Source organism: Bidens hawaiensis, unplaced genomic scaffold (assembly GCF_021521415.1).
Source record: "Bidens hawaiensis isolate Kalapana, Puna unplaced genomic scaffold, B.hawaiensis_p1.1 tig00021689_1, whole genome shotgun sequence".
NCBI lineage: Eukaryota > Viridiplantae > Streptophyta > Magnoliopsida > Asterales > Asteraceae > Bidens > Bidens hawaiensis.
The window spans coordinates 1-19954 of NW_027493373.1; the positions used below are offsets into that span (position 1 = coordinate 1).

A 19954-nucleotide genomic window follows, 5' to 3' on the forward strand; every position below is an offset into this window, starting at 1 on the left:
GTAAGATATTGAGAAGAAGATGTGTAGATAAATGCATTTTGGCACCTCATTTTCCGCCTACCGAACCACTTAAGTTCACCATGGCTCATCGGGTTTTCGGTGCTAGCAACATAATTAAGTTATTACAGGTAAGTAATTGTGTTTGTGCTATTTTCTTAACTCCTATGGGGATTTTTTTTCTAAAGAAAAAGTGTTAGAAAAAACAGGGTAGTAATTTTCATTTTCTTGTCAATTAAAAATACAAGGCGGGTATGATTTGATTCAGTTATGAGCTTAAAACGAACTTACAACCGATTCAGTTATCCAAAGATTAGTGTTTGTATCATAACATATTACATTGTGCATATATGTCTATATGAGACCAAGTATTTGACTTGTGTTAAAAATTTCAGGAATTACAAGAATTCGAAAGACCGGATGCAGTTAGTAGCATAGTATACGAGGCTAATGCAAGAATCATAGACCCGATTTATGGAACTGTAGGAACCATTTTTCGACTTCAAAACCAAGTGATTGAACTTCAAGCACAACTAGCCAAAGCGAAAGCCGAGATATTCAATATGAAATGCCAACAAGCGGCCTTGGTTTCTACTGAAACGTGTCGATCTTCACTAACATCGCCCGAACAATTTTTTGATGAATTTAAACATGGTTCAGAAGATAGTTTTGAGAGTAGTAACCCTTGTGTCTTTCATGATGATGATCAAGAGTCGTTATGGGATGCAATTTGGGCATAAACATGCTATTTTTGTATCGAATCTCTTAAAATGGTTAGAAACGAGCAAAGCTTAGAATATCAGATGTTAGGAATAAAAGTTATCACTTAGATTTCGAAACTTAAGAGAGGAAACTAGGTTGATACTATGTGACATGTGTTTCTTATAACACAAACACCATGCACATGAATTTGTAAACCGAATACCTAATATCTAGTTTTTATTTGCATATTCAAAAGAACAATCGAATTCACATCCATCTTCTCTAAAATTAGTTTGTATTTTCAGTTTTTCTCAATTGTTTTGTCTAATTATCATATTGTAGCCTTTTTAATTTGTTGGATAAATCTCATTGCAATTTGTTTTAAACATTTAATTATTTAAATGAATATCAAACTAAATGTAACGTGTTAAACTAAGTCTTGTATGAAGTGGTTCTAATGATGTTAATACTTAATATGATGTGACCTTCAATTAAATTTAATTCAACCTTTTTGATCATCGAAATTTATTGATCAATGTTGATGGTTTGATGGCTTCCCTCTTTTACAGACTATTCGATCAATGTCTAAAAACTCTCTATAACTAAAGCCTCCGGGCCATGTTATCCACATATTTGTCCAACTTAAACTTTAAAATACATGAGTAATTCTAACATTGATAAAATCAAAAAGGGTGAGAAGCAATCAAAGGACGACATGTGTACCATATGATGAAGGTCAAATGCGTATGACTAAAAGCGGAAATGAAGTTGAGAAGACACATAAGCTAACGGCCTAGTTTAGACTTCAGACAATTTCTATGTGGACTCGGGTCGACTAGTTAGTGTTTCAACCCATGCATACCTAAGGCAATTGAGGCCAAATAATAATTAGCTTGAATGCTAAAAGTGTACAAAACCGGTTTTTTTACAAGCCGAACTGGTTTGGTTTTTGTATATTCAAAACCGGTTTGACACAAACCGGTTCGGTTTAAAAACGTAAGCATAGAAGTAGCCAAACTGATCCGGACCGGTTCTTGCCGGTTTAAGAAAACCTGGTTGATTGCAAAATACCTAAACCGCTATATGAACCGGCGGTTTGGTTTGGGAACTCGTTTGGTAGAAACTGGTTCTAGCAACGAACCGATTCGGTTTGATTTCCGGTTACACGGTTCCAAACCGGTTTTTTTACACCTCTACTGGATGCAGTCCGATAACATCCAAAGTGGATCTGGCCCCAAACACCCCAACACATAGTTAAACCCAACAACTCAAGTCCAGTCCAATCCATATAGTTTTCGGATTTTGGACCAACCAATGTGTATCTTTTCAGACCGATTCATTTAAAACATTTATAAAATGTTACCTAGTTAATAATATATAATTTATTAATTAATATTAGTGGGATGTGATTTATAAAGCTATTCTTGGTTAATCAATAAACCGGCTATTAAATGTTGTGATAGACTTGAGGATGGCCTTGGTTTGTCAGGGTTCGAGTTCTAATTTCACCTTGTTTTACCTGCTCCTCGCTGTCGTGTTGTTTGGCAGGCGTGGGGGTCGGGTTTTATCCGGGGAATCCCTCAATAGGTGGATTGCTAGGGCTCCGTCCGTCTGGAATCGTGGCCGGCTCGGACTACCTTTAACCAATGGAGGCCGCGCACGAAGTACATGGCGTTACTTAGTTGGCCGTTCCAAAAAAATAATGTTGTGATAGACTAATAGTCATTCCCAACGGCATACATACGTTGTGATGCTGCATTGGTATATTGTCTTCAGATACTCGTTAGGATTGACTATAACCAATGGAAATCTTTTAGATATTTATCAGCATTGAATAGGTCGGCAGATAAGAATATTTGTCCATCAGTAATTGAAATGACATTAGTAGGAATATAAGCCGAAACGTCTCCCGATTGGGTTTCAACTATTGGTAAAGCGGTCATACTTCCTTCACCTAAAAGAGAACTTAATTTAGCAGCTCTTTCCAAAAGGCGTGAATGTAAATAAAAAACATCTCCTTGGATAAGCCTCGCGCCCAGGCGGTCTTCTTAATAGAAGAGACATTTGACGATAAGCTTGCGCTTGTTTAGAGAGATCATCATAAATGATTAAAGTGTGTCGTTCACGGTACATAAAATATTCAGCCAGAGCTGCTCCTGTATAAGGAGCGAGGTATTGTAATGTCGCAGGGGAATCCGCCGTTTCGGCTACCACAATAGTATATTCCATCGCGCCCCTTTCCTGGAAAGTAGTAACTACCTGAGCCACAGAAGATGCTTTTTGACCAATAGCTACATAAACGCATATTACGGCCTTGTTGATTTAGAATTGTATCTGTTGCTACTGCTGTTTTACCGGTCTGTCTATCCCCAATAATTAATTAATGATATCCCTGTTTTCTAATAGTGATGTACATATACGTCATTAATTATCTATATGTATATATAAATGAAGAGTGATGGGCACTAAAGTCATTTCATAATTGCATGACAAGAATAAAAATGACATATCATAATGAGTAAAGTGCCATTTTAGTCCTTGTGGTTTGGCAAATAATACGAATTTAGTCCAAAAAGTTTATTTTTTACATATGGACCCTCCACGTTTCCCAGTTCTTGCCAATTACATCCAAATCACTAACCCTATTAAAATTTTATCGTTAAGTCAGGGATAGACATGTCTTTTCACTCTTTCTTTATTATAATACTTATTTAAGTAAACTGCGGTTTTCGTCCCTCTGGTTTGTCAAAATCTGCAGTTTTTGTCGAGTAGTTTCAATTTTGCAATTTTCTTCCTTATGGTTTCATTTCACTTGCAATTAAACCCGAATTTATTAACCTTGTTAAGTCTTGTACCCATTTGCGTGCCCCTCATGTGATGATCAATTTTGTACTTTTTCTCTCCAAATAAACCTCAGCCCTAATTCGCAACCCCCTCATTTGAGGGGCTGGGGTGTATTGGGAAAAAAGGGAAAAAGAAGGGAACAAAATTGTCCCTCACGTGATTGGCACACTGATGAGTTTAACAACCAAACTTAACGAGATTAGGTCATCCGAGTTTAATTGCAAGTGAAATGAAACCATAGGGAAGAAAATTGCAAACTTAAAACTATTGGACTAAAACCGCAGATTTGGACAAACCACAAGGACGAATACCGCGGTTCACTGAAATAAGTATTATAATAAAGAAATAGTGAAAAGACATGTCTACCCCTGACATAACGATAAAATTTAACAGGGTTAGTGATTTGGATGTAATTGACAAGAACTGGGAAACGTGGAGGGTTCATATGCAAAAAATAAACTTTTTGGACTAAATTCGCATAATTTGACAAACCACAAGGACTAAAATGGCACTTTATTCTTTCATAATTCATGTTTTATGAAATTACTCTTTTATCATTTTGCTTATGTCATTTCATAATTGCATGACAAGGACAAAAATGACGTTTCATAATTTATTTCAACTATACTTATTAATTTGTGTGCATGTCATTAATGTAATTGGTGGAGTTAATGATCCAACATCCAACGTAGTTCTCTTTTTCCATTCAAACACAGCAGCCTTGCACGCCAATCTTCTTCTTTGCAATAACCCGCTTGACTTCTTCATACGTGAACAAAACCGATTAGGTTCAATAGTAATAAAATGTGTCACATGGTCACTTGCTCATGTTACATGCTCTCATTCCAAGTGTTTTGTAAAATTGTTGTTAGTGTTTATATCGAATAGTTTTCTTGCTTTTTTTTATTTTAGAGTATTCTTGATTAAATATATTAATGAAAATCTTTTTAAAATGATTGTTTTAGAAAAAAAAAAATCTTAGCTGCCCTCTTTGACGTATCTTACACTTTGTCGTATATACACCTATATATCGTATAAAAATAAATGAGCTTTGTACATTGTAAACTTTATATTCCACAGCACACATCACACAAAACAATGGTATGTTAAATGCTAATATAGAGGGTTTAAATTAAAGCACTTTATGATAAATCTATTACGAGTTAGCAGTGCTAGATTACAGAAAGTCGCATACTTTAATAACTAACGAACCACAAATAAATGAACATAGTTAGTAAATACTACAGCCTTTATATTATTATCATATATATATATATATATATACATTAGTTTTTATCCCTCATATTACGGCGATTGTTTTACATTATTCGTTATTAATATTTATATACTTTTTGGAGCTTAATTCTATTTATTGTAATAATTCGAGTTTGATGATAAAAGAGTTTCACAAATAACAAAGATGTTATAACCCGGTTTAAAAGTTATCTGGGTTTGGTGAGATCAAAGACCCGCTTATTTTTTTTACTATAAAATTGTGTCTTAATTATAAATAATATCTTTTAAAAAAATCATGTAATAATTTTTAGTATATCCTATTTTATTGGATTTTCACATCAATAATTTGATGAGAATAATTTTAATTTAATGAGATGTTATAACCCGTTTAAGGAATATCTGGGTTTGGTAAGACCCATACCCATGAATTCGGATCAAATGCATGAGAAGCCTCCATTTAAAAATCAAGCAAATCTGGTGACTCCTAAAAAAGGGGGAGCGACCACATCGCGACACATAGGATTTTTATATTTTTGTTTATATATATTATAGATATATATTATTATTATATCTATATTATATATTATTAAGCATAAGTGATTGACGAAATAGTAATTTCACAATTAGAGGACAAGGATAGAAACGACATTTCACAATTGGGCAAGAAAAGCAATTTGGCAATCCCTCAATTCGGTTTTAAAGCGTTCGGTACAACTAAATAAAGCTTCTCGTTTTGTGACATTACTCTTTTATCCTTTTTAATCCTTTGAGAATTATATAAGAGGTTATAATAATTAATTAATAACAATGTCCATTTTGTAATTTAACACCACACATTCCGGAGATGCCTTTAATGTTACGGTTACGGTCTAGCCAGCTTGTTCTTCTTTATGACAATCCTTCAATTGCTGTCATGCCCCAATCAATAACCTTTGGAACGCTTAATTCTGCAATCAATGGAATGATTTTGGGAAAATCAATTGAAGAGTTGAAACCGACCGTCCTTAGCAGTCGTATGCAATAAGTATGAGCGATGTTTCATCCCCCCATAATCGCATCCCGAAAGCCTGGAACGTGTACTTACTCTATCTGGTTATAGATTGTTTACCAATTTGATGGTCTTGAGTTTTTTATTTGGATTTAGGGTTTCGTTATATTGCATTTTTGTTTGTTCTTTTCTGGTTTTGTATAAATGGTTCCTCTATATGCTATGATATGTTAAGAGTGGAAAATTGTGGTTAACTTGTTATTGATGACTCAAGTTGCATTTCATGAAATAATGGATGTTGACATCGATGAAGGTTGTTATGAATTTTCATGATAATTATAAAATATATCAAATGTAGGTAAGTTATATTTTTATTAAACAATTGAAACTCCGATCAGCAAGGTTTTTGTCTGTTAAATCCTAAGTTTAACTGTTTTTTAGAGGCCCCTCTTTCTAAAACCATATGAATAAACCTCCATCGTTGGGAAATTGGGGCTTCTGGATTTTGATTATATTCGTGGGGTTTATATGAATTTCATCTTTTAGGTAACTAAAGATAAACATTTAGAAGGTTTTGAGATCTTTTAACTGGTCACGTTGTAAACTATTGTGGTGAAGGGTACAAAGAATAAAATTTTCTGTTTGCTTCTACTACGAATCAATTGTTAAATATTTCACTAGGTCTAATTTGTTTTATTCTTTTACTATACGCTCTTCTAATTGTTAACTTTTTCATAAACATGTCTATTACAAGTTTTAGGCAGCTTTCATTGTTCCAATCAAGTTTCTTGCCATCCAACACCATGATCATCTTCTTAATTTGCGAAGAAGAGATTCAGGGCTGATCTGATCTCATTGATGATAAATGTGTCTTTATTTCTGAAATAAAAGACGACAATCTTCTTGGCTGTCTTATAGAAAAGCTTAAAATTGTGAGGCTTCTGTTACATGTAAGGATTTGAAAACCAGTATGTTATTGTTTATATCGTGTCATTTAGAAGTTAACTAATGTTAGTTTTTTAGGTGGATGTTGCTAATAAAAGGGCTATTCTTTCAAATAAAGACTATTATTATGACATGTTATATTTGGTACCACTTTCAACTTATCAAAGTCTACCTTCTGGTAATTATCTTAAACCAATTCTTTTGGATGCATAGTATGTTTATGTACATAAATTCTAATTTGAACTATAATGTAAGCAGACAATGAAGCAGATGGGAATGGATCTGATTCAACCATATCTTGCGAGTTTGAATTGTAGCTGTCACTAAGGTATCTAAGATCAAAGAAGACGAAAAACATGTTATGAGGTTGCTATATCTTTACTCCGATGCGGTGCGATGTGCACTGGTCTCTGTTTGGGTGCTAATATGGCAGTTGTAAACCTTATCATGGTATGACTTTACTTTATAATACCTGCATAATTTTGTGTGTGTTCGAATATAATTTGTCATGAAACTTTTTAAACAATATTTTTAATTGTTGAGATGGGCCATGGATTTGAATAAATATAAATGTGAAAGCTTGTAACTGAATCATCGAGAGACAAGTGTGTGACATTTGTTAACTTATTTTGCATATGGCTGTTTTTTTAGTTAATGGTAATGAAAAACTTATCGTTACAAATGATGATGACGATGATGATGGTTGACTTGATGAGGAAGTATTTGAAGCTGAGTTTTGTCCATTTTCTCTAGTAATTGGAAAGGAGTTAAAAATCGTGGGTTGTATCTTAAGGTATATTTATATTGTGTTTTATGTTACATTTTGAGAATAAACGCCTTTACGGTTGGGCCGTAGGGGTGCGCATGGGTTGGTATTTGTAAACTTTTCAAGCCTTTTCGTTTTGGTTTTTATGTTGGGTTTGGTTCGGTTTTTTTTAGTTATGCCATTTGTGCCTGGATTTTTCAGTCGTAACAAATTCCTATTAGAGCCACCCAAGTTTTGCAATATTCATTCCAATCACTAAACCACTCCATTTCGACCGTCGATATCCGATTCATCTTAGCTCTGTTTTGGACAAAATTTAGTTCATTGTGAAACTCTCACAAAGTAGAGCACAAACCTGAAAATAATTATTCATATACCACATACATAAATACAATTATTAGTCCAAAGTTAGAATAAAAGTCATCTTCCTAATTTGTTAAGACTCATTTTAACAATTTTCCAACACTACCAATATTTTCATATGCATGCAACTACTTGCTACAGTGTAGAAAGAGGAATTTGCTTCATAAAAAGTTGTAGTTGTACATATTTGATTATTTAATCACTCAATTTGTCAGGTTGAAACAATTGATTTAGACATGGATGAAGATTGTAACAATATAGCGTTTCTTGGAGGGAATATTAATGTTGAGTCTAATAAAGAGATGAAGGGCATTATAGGCATTTTAAAGTTGTCCCAAAATAATAAATTTGAGTCTAATTGTTTTAAGTTGTTAATTAATTGATTATTATACATTTGTTTTAACTTTTTTATTTTTATTAATTACTTCAAATTCAAAATAAAAAATAAAAATCTATAAATTTGTTTTGGTTTGCTTTTTCGGTTTTAATTACATTCAAAACATAAATGAACAGAAATTTGGTTTTAACAAAAAGATAAAACCAAACCATTGTTTAGGTTCAGTTACATCATTTAGAGGCTAGTCTTAAAACCTTTCATTAACCGTTTTGAGATGTCATGTTCAAAAATTATTCTTTGAGATCATTTATATAATTATTTTCCTATCATCAATGTTTAAATATCATCATTAAAGAAGTTGTGCACTCTCTTTCTTCATATAATCAAGTTAGATCAACTGTTCTTACCTGAGTGGAGCTAAGGTGACTTAAGTCAACCAGTTATGTTTGATTACGTAACAAAAGGGGTTGTAAATCTTTTCAGTTGAAGACTTCTATTTTAAGATTCTTGTTTTTTTAATGGTTTGCTGGTCTTTGATCAAAAGTTTTGGAAAAATGCAGCTGCTAACATGGAAGCTTAGCCCCTTGATGGCCCAATAAGATACACAATTGGTTCCAAAATGTGCCTGTAAGGTTCGGTTAAAACCGGTCCTAGGAAAAGCCTGCTTAGGGCCCGAAAATTATTTATTATCTATGTAATGTGATGCAAATGCTATAATGTATTTTATTCTCTATAAAAATAGCGCTAAAAATGGTTCCCTATTTGCTCACTCGTATCAATGTTATTTTCCCTTTATGCCTGAAATATGAAATATGGTGTTGTGGTTTTGTGTAGTTTTACTGGGAAGAGCCGAACATGCATAATAATTGTGTTTGCTTGTTGCAAAGAAAGTGCAACCAACCCAACATCCTTGTACTTCGGTGTTGGATGTCAAATCTTTGATGTAACAAATTTGTCTTTAAATTAAAATTTTGACTTATGTGAACTATAAACCACCACATGTTAACATGTATATTTTTAAATAATAATTATAAAATAATATTGTACTTTTGTTGGATCAATAAGTAGTTTATAAAACCCCAAAATACAAAGCTATTTTTAACATTGCTTATATTACTTATATTACACTACAAATATTAGGGTGTCCAAACCGTTCGCCATTTAAACTCGCCTGCCGCTCGTTCAGAAATTGCTTGGAAAATGCTCGTTCGTTTTTCGCTCGATTGTAAACTAGCTGCTCCGCTAGGGTCGTTTTGTAAGTGAGCCAAACAACGGAGTCCGTTATGTCTCAATTCCCACGTGTACCCTGACTCATCAAACGTTACACCAACCATAATTATAAAAAACATATACGAGCTTACTAAACAGAACGGAGCCCGTTATGACTCTCCTGCTTTCTTAACGGGCCCACTTTTGAGCCGATGAACCCATGAAAAATTCCTTTAACTATTTGAAGGGTTAAATGGTAAATTATTAGTTTTGTTCATGTCAGCATCATGTGCATTGAAGAGGCCGTAAGCTAAAACGGAAGCTATTAGAAAAGCTAAAAGGTGCGAGAAAATTTATTGAGGTTCCTATAGCCATGCTTTCACATGAAGAATACTCTAATTTAGTTGCAAAACATCTTTTGTAACATTACGAAAATTTCGGACCAAAAATGCCAAGTTTTAAAACTAAAGGACCAAATCGTAAAATTCTGTTTTCCGTCGCGATACGTGACGGATCAGAAAGAAGCCCATCGCATATCGCGATGGGCATGTTTTCAAAACCCACGAAATTGGTAAACGGCGATACGAGACAGACCAAAACCCAACGTCATCGGGTATCGCGATGACGTGGTCTAACAGACGAGACCATTTGGCACCGCGTCCGCCACGTGGCAGACCTACATGTGGCTCACCATATCTATGTCGCGATACGCGACGACAAGATCAAGGGGCCATCGCGTATCGCGATGGGACCCCTGATCAGCCTATAAATAGAGGCATTTGGCCTCTTATTTTTCCCACCACTACTTTCTCTCTCTAGAATACTCCCTCTCTCACTAAAAACCACCTCGTAAAACGTGCCACAACAGACCTCGCAATCCGTGCCATAAACCAACGTATCTTGAAGTACGTGCCACCTACCGACGACATTATCTCTAAGTACGTGCCGACACGGGACGACCCAATATTCCGCCTCGAAGTGCGTGCGGACGAACTTTGAAGACTTGCGTGCCACGTATTACGTAAAGGAAGGTGTTGACCAAGATTCTCGATATACATGCAAGCGTCGAATTGCTGCCCGAAAATTTAGAAAATAATAAGCCAAGTAAGGTATGCATAATGACCGAATAAAATATTAATAAAATATATAAAGGCTTAGACCATAGTCAAGGGTATACTCAATACCTCAAAAATAAACAAAAGAAAATAGAACAAAGAAAGTATAAAGATAAAAATAGAAATATAATTCTTTATAAATGAAGTATAATTTATTATTTAAATAGCTTTTAAATAATAATGAAAGAGAATGAATAAAAGAAATACATGAAATAATCTTTATTAATAAATAAAGATAAAAGTATTATCATATATATGTTGTTTATATTATTAATATAAACTAAATAATGTATGTGTATATATATATATATATATATATAAGTATATGTTTTTGGGAAACGTAGATTTTAGAAAAGAAAAACGTGTCAGACTAAAGGTCCAAACATAAAAATAAAGGATACATGATTTGAACTATAGGTTCAAACATGTTAAAAAAAGAAAAATATTTAGAATAAAGGTTTATCTTGTAAAAGAAAAGAAAAGAAAAGTAAATAAGTTAAATAAAAGAGTTTTAACTTATAAAAGAAAGAAAGAATATTTGAACAAAAGGTTTAAATAAAGAAAATATATTTTAAATTAGAGGTTTAAAATAAAGAAAAGATGTTTTGAATTAAAGGTTCATAAAATAAGATATAATTGAGGTAAAGATTATACAAAAGAGACTAAAGGTCTTAAGCCAGATTGTATATCCGACTAACAAAATGTTATACTCTTACTATAGGTGCGAGATATCAAAGAAAAAGGGAAAGACCATCGGACAGTGTATTGAAGTTGATCCAAAAGAAAAGGTGAATACGCCCCAACTTTAAAAACTCGTTTAATCGAGTCAAAAAAATTACATGGGACTACGTGTCTCTAAAACGTTATAAACAAAAGTAAGCGCTAGCCCTCAGGCTGTCGTGTACTTTTGTTTGTGTCACACCCCGACTTAGGGCCTAGGCGTGTGACCACAAGTTGATACCTGTTTTGTAAATATATCAGAGTTTATGGGTTAATTTTAACGGAAGACTTTAGGTTGAATATAATATTAATTTACATTTAAAATTTACTTGGGAATTAAACACCCAAGTATAGTTTACAAAATATATGTTTTATAATACAAGGATTTGTTTATAAAAAACGGAGCCATCTTGTACGCGCTTCTATCTTTATAAGACTCCAATCCTTGCTAATGCTACTAATGCTTAATTACCTGCAATGGGTTGGAAAAATACGTCAGCTATATGCTGGTGAACACGTATGACTCAATAAAACATTTGAATGATATTACAATACAAATATAATTTTCTCTACAAGCTCAGCAGAAGCATTTCTACTTCTGGTCTATGTACCACTCCCCTACACACACAATTGTTCCCGAGCCACGTAGCCCTTACTGGGAGACTAGTTATGACCATTAGCCCGCAGCCACGTAGCCTTTGAATGATTAGGCTGAACGGTTATGTTTGGATCCAGACACATGTGTATTCGGCCTGCGTTGTTTTTATTCTCTACTTTGTATTATAACGTTTTAGAGATCATACAACCTCATGTAAACATTGATTGACTCGTTAAGACAAACACCCGTTCGTCTCATTGAGTATAAATATTTTTGACTGATCAAAAAGGTTAACGTATTCACCTGTACTGTCGGTGTTGTAACCCTTGACTAATTGATTGATTGGGAATGTTACTCAACCTATACATAAATAGGTTCGTATGAATGTTTTGAATGATGTTAAGCTATGATTGTAAGCTTAACCTTGAAATTATTTATTTTTTATTGTGAATGAAAACACTTAGTTTTATGTGACGTTTGATATAGCATGCTTTGGCCTAATAGGTTCTATCATGTTGGTAAGTTTCTCAAGGTAAGTAAACGGGTCCCTCGGTTGATTAGGATTTGTACGAATTACTTTTCCTTAGGCAAGAAACTTACTACTAGTGATATCCCCCTTCCATTTACTACATGCCCGTCAAAATATATTTTTTGTTTAACATTACTTCATCATGAAGTAACTTTATGAAAACACGATTGTGAATGATTTGAAAAATACGATCAAGGTTAAAGACCATAGCCTTGATTGATAGTCTAAGCTATAATTCAAATAACTTAAACATAACCCCTACCTTAATTCGGATGCTTAGAATGATAATAAGAAAAGGTTGGATCTTGATCTACTCGCTTAAATGATTATATGCTGGCTACTCGATTACGACTTCGTTCCTTGCACGAATCACGAGAAAATGGCACGTCGGCTCGTCATGGCTATTGGGCACGCCTCCCTAGGTTAACTATGTGAAAATGAAGGTGAGTTTGGGATGAATGGGGCTCATACCCGTCCTCCCCTTTTATAGCAGTTTTTGGACCCCATCGCGGTACGCGATGGGTTCCTGGTGCCCGGTCGCGTACCGCGGCACCGCAAAAGAAGCCGCCTTATGCGGTGGTGACACGTGGCCTGACACAACGTGCCACGTGTTGACACGTCGTTGGACACGTGTCCACTGACTCAGCAAGCCCATTGCGCTACGCGATGGGTTGAGTGTTACCCCGTCGCGGAGAAGATTTTCAGAATTTTCATTTTTGGTCCCTGTTTTTCTAAGTTAGTATTTTTAAGCCATAATTGTAAAGGGTAAAAGACGCGGTGTTACATCATCCCCACCTTTTGAATAATCTCGTCCTCGAGATTTATTGGAATAGATTAGGATACTTTTTCTTCATTTCTGACTCGAGTTCCCATGTATACTCAGGCCCTCGTCTTGAATCCCATTTTGACTTTCACGAGTTTGAGTCGTTTGTGTTTGAGAAACTTGATCATACTATCTTCTATTTGGATAGGTTGTTCCACAAACTTAAGCTTCTCGTTGATCTTGAGATCTTTTAATGGCATAGCAAGAGTTTCTTCGGCCAAACACTTGCGTAGATTGGATACGCGAAACACGTCATGAATTCCTTTCATTTTATCGGGTAATTCTAGTCGGTAAGCAACTGGTCCGATTCTTTCGAGTATCTTGAATGGCCCAACAGATCGTGGACTCAGTTTTCCTTTCTTCCCGAATCTTACTACACCTTTCCAATGCGATACTTTTAATAATACTTTGTCGCCTTCTTTGAATTCTAATGGCTTGCGGCGAATGTTCGCATAACTCTTTTGCCTATCCCTTGCTGTTTTCAATCGTTCACGGATTTGTATTATTTGATCGGTGGTTCTTTGAACTATCTCGGGTCCTGAAAACTGACTCTCACCTGTTTCTGACCAACATACAGGTGTTCTACACTTACGACCATGCAATGCTTCAAATGGTGATGCTTGGATACTCGTATGATAGCTGTTGTTGTACGAGAATTCCATTAGTGCGAGATGAGTGTCCCAACTTCCTCCTAAGTCAATAACACAGGCACGAAGCATATCTTCCAAGGTTTGAATTGTACGTTTACTTTGGCCATCAGTTTGGGGATGGTATGCAATACTTAAGTTTAATTGAGTCCCCATAGATTTTTGAAAACTTGACCAGAAATTTGAAGTAAATCGACTATCTCTATCGGATATGATGGATAGCGGCACACCATGTAAGGATACAATGTTTTCGACATATAAGTGTGCTAACTTATCCATGCTGAATGTTTCTTGGATTGGAATGAAATGAACAGACTTCGTAAGTCTATCTACAATAACCTAGATTGCATCATTTTGGCATGAAGTTTTTGGTAACCTCATGATGAAATCCATGGTTATCATATCCCACTTCCATATCGGGATTTCCGGTTGTTGTAGTAATCCTAACGGCTTTTGATGTTCGGCTTTCACTTTTGAACACGTCATGCATTTACCTACATATAAGGCAATGTCTTTCTTCATACCAATCCACCAATAATCATCCTTTAGATTATGATACATCTTGTCACTTCCCAGATGCATCATATACTTTGATTTGTGTGCTTCTTCAAGAATCTTATCCTGTAGATTTCCGACCATTGGTACCCAAATTCTTGTACCAAATCTAAGAATTTCGTCACTTCCTTTAATCAATTGATCAATTGTGTCGTTCTCTTTTTCGGCCCTAATGTTACCTTCTTCCAGTGCCAACTTCTGAGCTTCTTTGATTTGACAAGCTAAGTCGACTTTGACTTCCAATCTAAGAGCTCGGACTCTCTTTGGTTTCTCATGTTCTTTTCTACTTAAGGCATCAGCTACAACGTTGGCTTTTCCTTCATGATACACGATCTCACAATCGTAATCATTTAGCGTTTCCATCCAACGCCTTTGTCTCATATTCAACTCCTTTTAATCGAATATATGCTTCAAGCTTTTGTGGTCAGTGTATACTGTGAACTTTACACCATACAAATAATGTCGCCATAACTTCAATGCAAAAATTATTGCGCCCAATTCAAGATCATGTGTGGTGTAATTCTGTTCATGGACTTTCAACTGCCTCGAAGCATAAGCAATTACTTTCTTTCCTTGCATTAAAACACATCCCATTCCTGTGTGCGAAGCATCACATTATATGGTAAAGTTTTCCAATCCTTCAGGTAAAGCCAGAATAGGTGCATTGGTTAACTTTTGTTTGAGTGTTTCAAATGCTTCATCTTGCTTCGGTCCCCATTCAAATTTAATTGCCTTTCTTATGAGTGGAGTTAATGGAACAGCTATTCGAGAGAAGTTTTGAATGAATCTTCTATAGTATCCGGCTAAGCCTAGAAAACTTCAGACTTGAGTCGGTGTCTTGGGTTTCTCCCACTTGGTTATAGCTTCGATATTTGCTGGATCAAGTTGAATACCCTTTTCATTTATGACATGACCAAGAAATTGAACATCGGACAACCAGAATTCACACTTAGAGAATTTAGCGTACAACTTCTCGTTCCTTAGGGTTTCAAGTATGATTTTAAGATGAACTTGATGATCGTCTTTGGATTTTGAATAAACAAGAATGTCATCGATGAAGACAATAACAAACTTGTCCAAGTACGGCTTGCAAATCCGATTCATCATGTCCATAAAAGCTGCTGGAGCATTAGTGAGTCCGAAAGGCATAACGGTAAACTCATAATGTCCATATCGGGTTCTAAATGCTGTTTTAGGTATATCTTCCTCTTGCACCTTCAATTGATGGTAACATGATCTAAGATCAATCTTTGAGAAACAACTTGCTCCTTGGAGTTGATCAAACAAGTCATCAATTCTTGGTAGTGGATACTTGTTCTTGATCGTGACCTTGTTTAACTCTCGGTAATCTATACACATTCTCATTGATCCGTCCTTCTTCTTTACAAACATAATTGGAGCTCCCCACGGTGACGAAATTGGACGTATGAATCCTTTTTCCAAAAGTTCATCTAACTGCTTCTTTAATTCCTTCATTTCCGTAGGCACTAGGTGATAAGGTGATTCGGCAATTGGTGAAGTTCCTGGCATAAGGTCGATTTTAAATTCTACTTCTCTGTCAGGCGGGGCTCCTGGTAACTCGTTAGGAAATATGTCTTGGAATTCAGACACAATCGGTACTTCCTCCATTTTCTTTGGTTCAGGTTCCGTGGTTACATAGGCCATAAATGCGAGGCATCCCTTACTTATGCAATTACTTGCTTTTATCTTGGATATGATTCTTACCTTTCTTCCTTCTTTATCTCCGGTTATACGAATGGTTTTGTTATTAGGTGTTCGAATGTCGATGTCGTTAACGTTACATAGGATACGGGCCTGATTAAACGATAACCAATCCATACCTAGAAAAACATCAAAACCTGCTAATGTCATAGGTAACAGTCGTACAGGAATGACGTGATTGGCTAAAGAAATTGTGGCATTATCTAAAGCCTCGGTTATTCTACTTATACTTCCATCAGCAGTTTCTACTTCATAATGTTTATCTAGTTTAACTAAGGGCTCATTTAATAGACTACAAAATTTATAATCTATAAAACTTTGATTTGCACCCAAGTCGAATAATATTCTAGCATAAACATTATTTATAGGAAATGTACCGGTGATCACGTTCGGTATATCAGCTGCTTTCTGGGTGTCTAGCATAAAGACACGAGCGTTTCCTTTCTTGGCATCAGTCTTTGCACCGCTGCACTTGCTCCAACCATCATTGTCGTTGGTTTCTTTTTCGAACATTCGTTGCTATAATGTCCCTTCTCACCACACACGCAACATTCCACTGTTTTCCTTGTGCAATTTGCTTCCACATGACCCGGTCTCTTGCAAAAATTGCATGTAACCGAGTTGTTTGGTTGAAGGCATCTTCCAAAGTGTCTCCTACCACATGTCTTACAAATAGGGCGACTATACACAAACGCCCATTCTCTTTTCTTTTCCAGGCTTTTTCATCTTTCCACCAATACTCACTTTTCCATCATCCTTCTTCTTCTCATCCCTGTTTCTTAGCATTCCATCCATCAAATATCCGGCCAACTCCATAGCAGATTCCGTTGAGGACGACATATGTGACCGAACCAAGTCACGGATTTCGATTGGCAATCCTTATATGTATCGTGTCACCTTATTGATTTCAGGAGTGACCAGATGAGGCACAATTCTACAATACTCAAGAAACTTGGTGTTGTGTTCCTTGAGATTGGTTCCCACAACCTTGTGGTTCCACAGTTTAGTCTGAATTTGATCCATCTCGTTTATCGGACAAAACTTCTTTAATAGCATGGCTTTGAATGTTGCCCAATCTAGGTTGTATAAATTTTCTCTACCCTTGATTCCAATTAGGGTATTCCACCATTCCAATGTCTCCCCCTTGAACATCTGGGAGGTATATTGCAACTTCTCGCTCTCAGTGCACTTGATTATCAGCACAATTGATTCCATTTCCTCCAACCATCAGAGGGTAAGTATTACTCCTTTATCCCCATGAAACTCTTTGGGGTTATAGAATTTAAACACCTTGAAATCACAACCTTCGTGTATTTTAAGTTTCTTTGTCTTTTCACGAAGGTCGTTTTCTGCAGTCGAGCTTTCATTACTCGCTTATTTCTTTCTTTCGGTTTCCTTTTTCTTACTCTCCTTCTTTTCCGATTCCTTTTTGGATTCTTTCCTTGATTCTCTTTTTGAATTAACCATTTTACTTCGACTTTCTCTTTTGTTAGATTGTGAGGCGGTTCTACTTGGATCATTTTTCAGAATATATTAGATTGGATTTACAGCCTCCTCTCGAATCTCGTTTGCTTGTTGGGAGATTGATGGTCTTGGTCCTAAGTATGGAGGAAAATCGGGATTCTCATTCTCCCCTTCCTCGGGATCCTCCTCTTCTTCAGGATCCTTGTCGGATTCATAAGGGCTCTTGATTGGTGCTTGAAAAGTTATCTTTTCATGGGGCATTGTAACCCTCATTTTTGGTTTGTGACTGGGTTCTGTAGATGCTGGTGGGGTTTCGTATTGATAGTTCAATTGTGGTGATCCAAATTTCCATCTCCTTTGATCGGAGTGACAATTCATCCAGCTAGACGATTCCGATTCTATTTCTTGTTTCATCTTACTCTGGACTTCCTGTTCCTCGGAAGGATGGTAAGTCGGAACCTCAAATGGATAATACTGAGGATTGTTGTCGGTGGTGTCGTCAGAAATCTCTATTGGCATTTGCTGACTCCCTGGGAGATACACGGGTTGGCTCCCATAGGGTATCACCGGATTGATTGGTTGATTGTGACTGAAAAAGCTAGTATAATAACTATTGCTACTATCCATATCGGAGGGTTCAAGATTGATTATCGGCTTTGATCGAATGGCTACTCGGTGTCTACGACCAAAGTAGTTAATATAAGACATCTGCATTTAGTTAGATTAGGGATAGGAGGTTTACCAATCCTATCTTATCCCTACGAATAGTAATAATAATCATAATAATGATTAAAGCCTGGGTACTAATGTTTAATACCAAATTCGCTGAAACCGATGGCTCTAATACCAACCTGTCACACCCGACTTAGGGCCTAGGCGTGTGACCACAAGTTGGTACCTGTTTTGTAAATATATAAGAGTTTATGGGTTAATTTTAGCGGAAGACTTTAGGTTGAATATAATATTAATTTACATTGAAAATTTACTTGGGAATTAAACACCCAAGTATAGTTTACAAAATATATGTTTCATAATACAAGGATTTGTTTATCAAAAACAGAGCCATCTTGTACGCGCTTCTATCTTTATAAGACTCCAATCCTTTCTAATGCTACTAATGCTTAATTACCTACAATGGGTTGGAAAAATACGTCAGCTATATGCTGGTGAATACGTATGACTCAATAAAATTTGAATGACATTACAATACAAACATAATTTTCTCTACAAGCTCAGCAGAAGCATTTCTACTTCTGGTCTATGTACCACTGCCCTACACATACAATTGTTCCCGAGCCACGTAGCCCTTACTGGGAGACTAGTTATGACCATTAGCCCGCGGCCACGTAGCCTTTAAATGATTAGGTTGAACGGTTATGTTTGGATCCAGACACATGTGTATTCGGCCTGTGTTGTTTTTATTCTCTACTTTGTATTATAACGTTTTAGAGATCATACAACCTCATGTAAACATTGATTGACTCGTTAAGACAAACACCCGTTCGTCTCATTGAGTATAAATATTTTTGACTGATCAAAAAGGTTAACGTATTCACCTGTACCGTCGGTGTTGTAACCCTTGACTGATTAATTGATTGTGAATGTTACTCAACCTATACATAAATAGGTTCGTATGAATGTTTTGAATGATGTTAAGCTATGATTGTAAGCTTAACCTTGAAATCATTTATTTTTTATTGTGAATGAAAACACTTAGTTTTATGTGACGTTTGATATAGCATGCTTTGGCCTAACAGGTTCTATCATGTTGGTAAGTTTCTCCAGGTAAGTAAACGGGTCCCTCGGTTGATTGGGATTTGTACGAATTACTTTTCCTTAGGCAAGAAACTTACTACTAGTGATATCCCCCTTCCAGTTACTACATGCCCGTCAAAATATATCTTTTGTTTAACATTACTTCATCATGAAGTAACTTTATGAAAACACGATTGTGAATGATTTGAAAAATACGATCAAGGTTAAAGACCATAGCCTTGATTGATAGTCTAAGCTATAATTCAAATAACTTAAACATAACTCCTACCTTAATTCGGATGCTTAGAATGATAATAAGAAAAGGCTGGATCTTGATCTACTCGCTTAAATGATTATATGCTGGCTACTCGATTACGACTTCGTCGCTTGCACGAATCACGAGAAAATGGCACGTCGACTCGTCATGGCTATTGGGCACGCCTCCCTAGGTTAACTATGTGAAAATGAAGGTGAGTTTGGGATGAATGGGGCTCATACCCGTCCTCCCCTTTTATAGCAGTTTTTGGACCCCATCGCGGTACGCGATGGGTTCCTGGTGCCCGGTCGCGTACCTCGGCGCCGCAAAAGACGCCGCCTTATGTGGTGGTGACATGTGGCCTGACACAACGTGCCACGTGT

The 19954-nt window shown here is 35.9% G+C and overlaps 1 protein-coding gene across 1 annotated transcript; it reads left to right on the forward strand.

The window, feature by feature from the left end:
- Positions 1 to 16: 16 nt before the first annotated feature.
- On the forward strand, positions 17 to 808 carry LOC143564014 (LOB domain-containing protein 11-like). Its single transcript, XM_077051415.1, has 2 exons — positions 17 to 128; positions 393 to 808. Exons 1-2 carry the CDS (start codon positions 81 to 83, stop codon positions 735 to 737), a joined length of 393 nt encoding a protein of 130 aa, XP_076907530.1. The 5' UTR covers positions 17 to 80; the 3' UTR covers positions 738 to 808.
- Positions 809 to 19954: the final 19146 nt, after the last annotated feature.

Bases quoted from the DNA above. Each gene is read 5' to 3' on its own strand.
- LOC143564014 (XM_077051415.1), top strand. From the start codon at position 81: ATGGCTCATCGGGTTTTCGGTGCTAGCAACATAATTAAGTTATTACAG. The intron at 129-392 runs GTAAGTAATTGT...TAAAAATTTCAG, and splicing joins ACATAATTAAGTTATTACAG to GAATTACAAGAATTCGAAAG.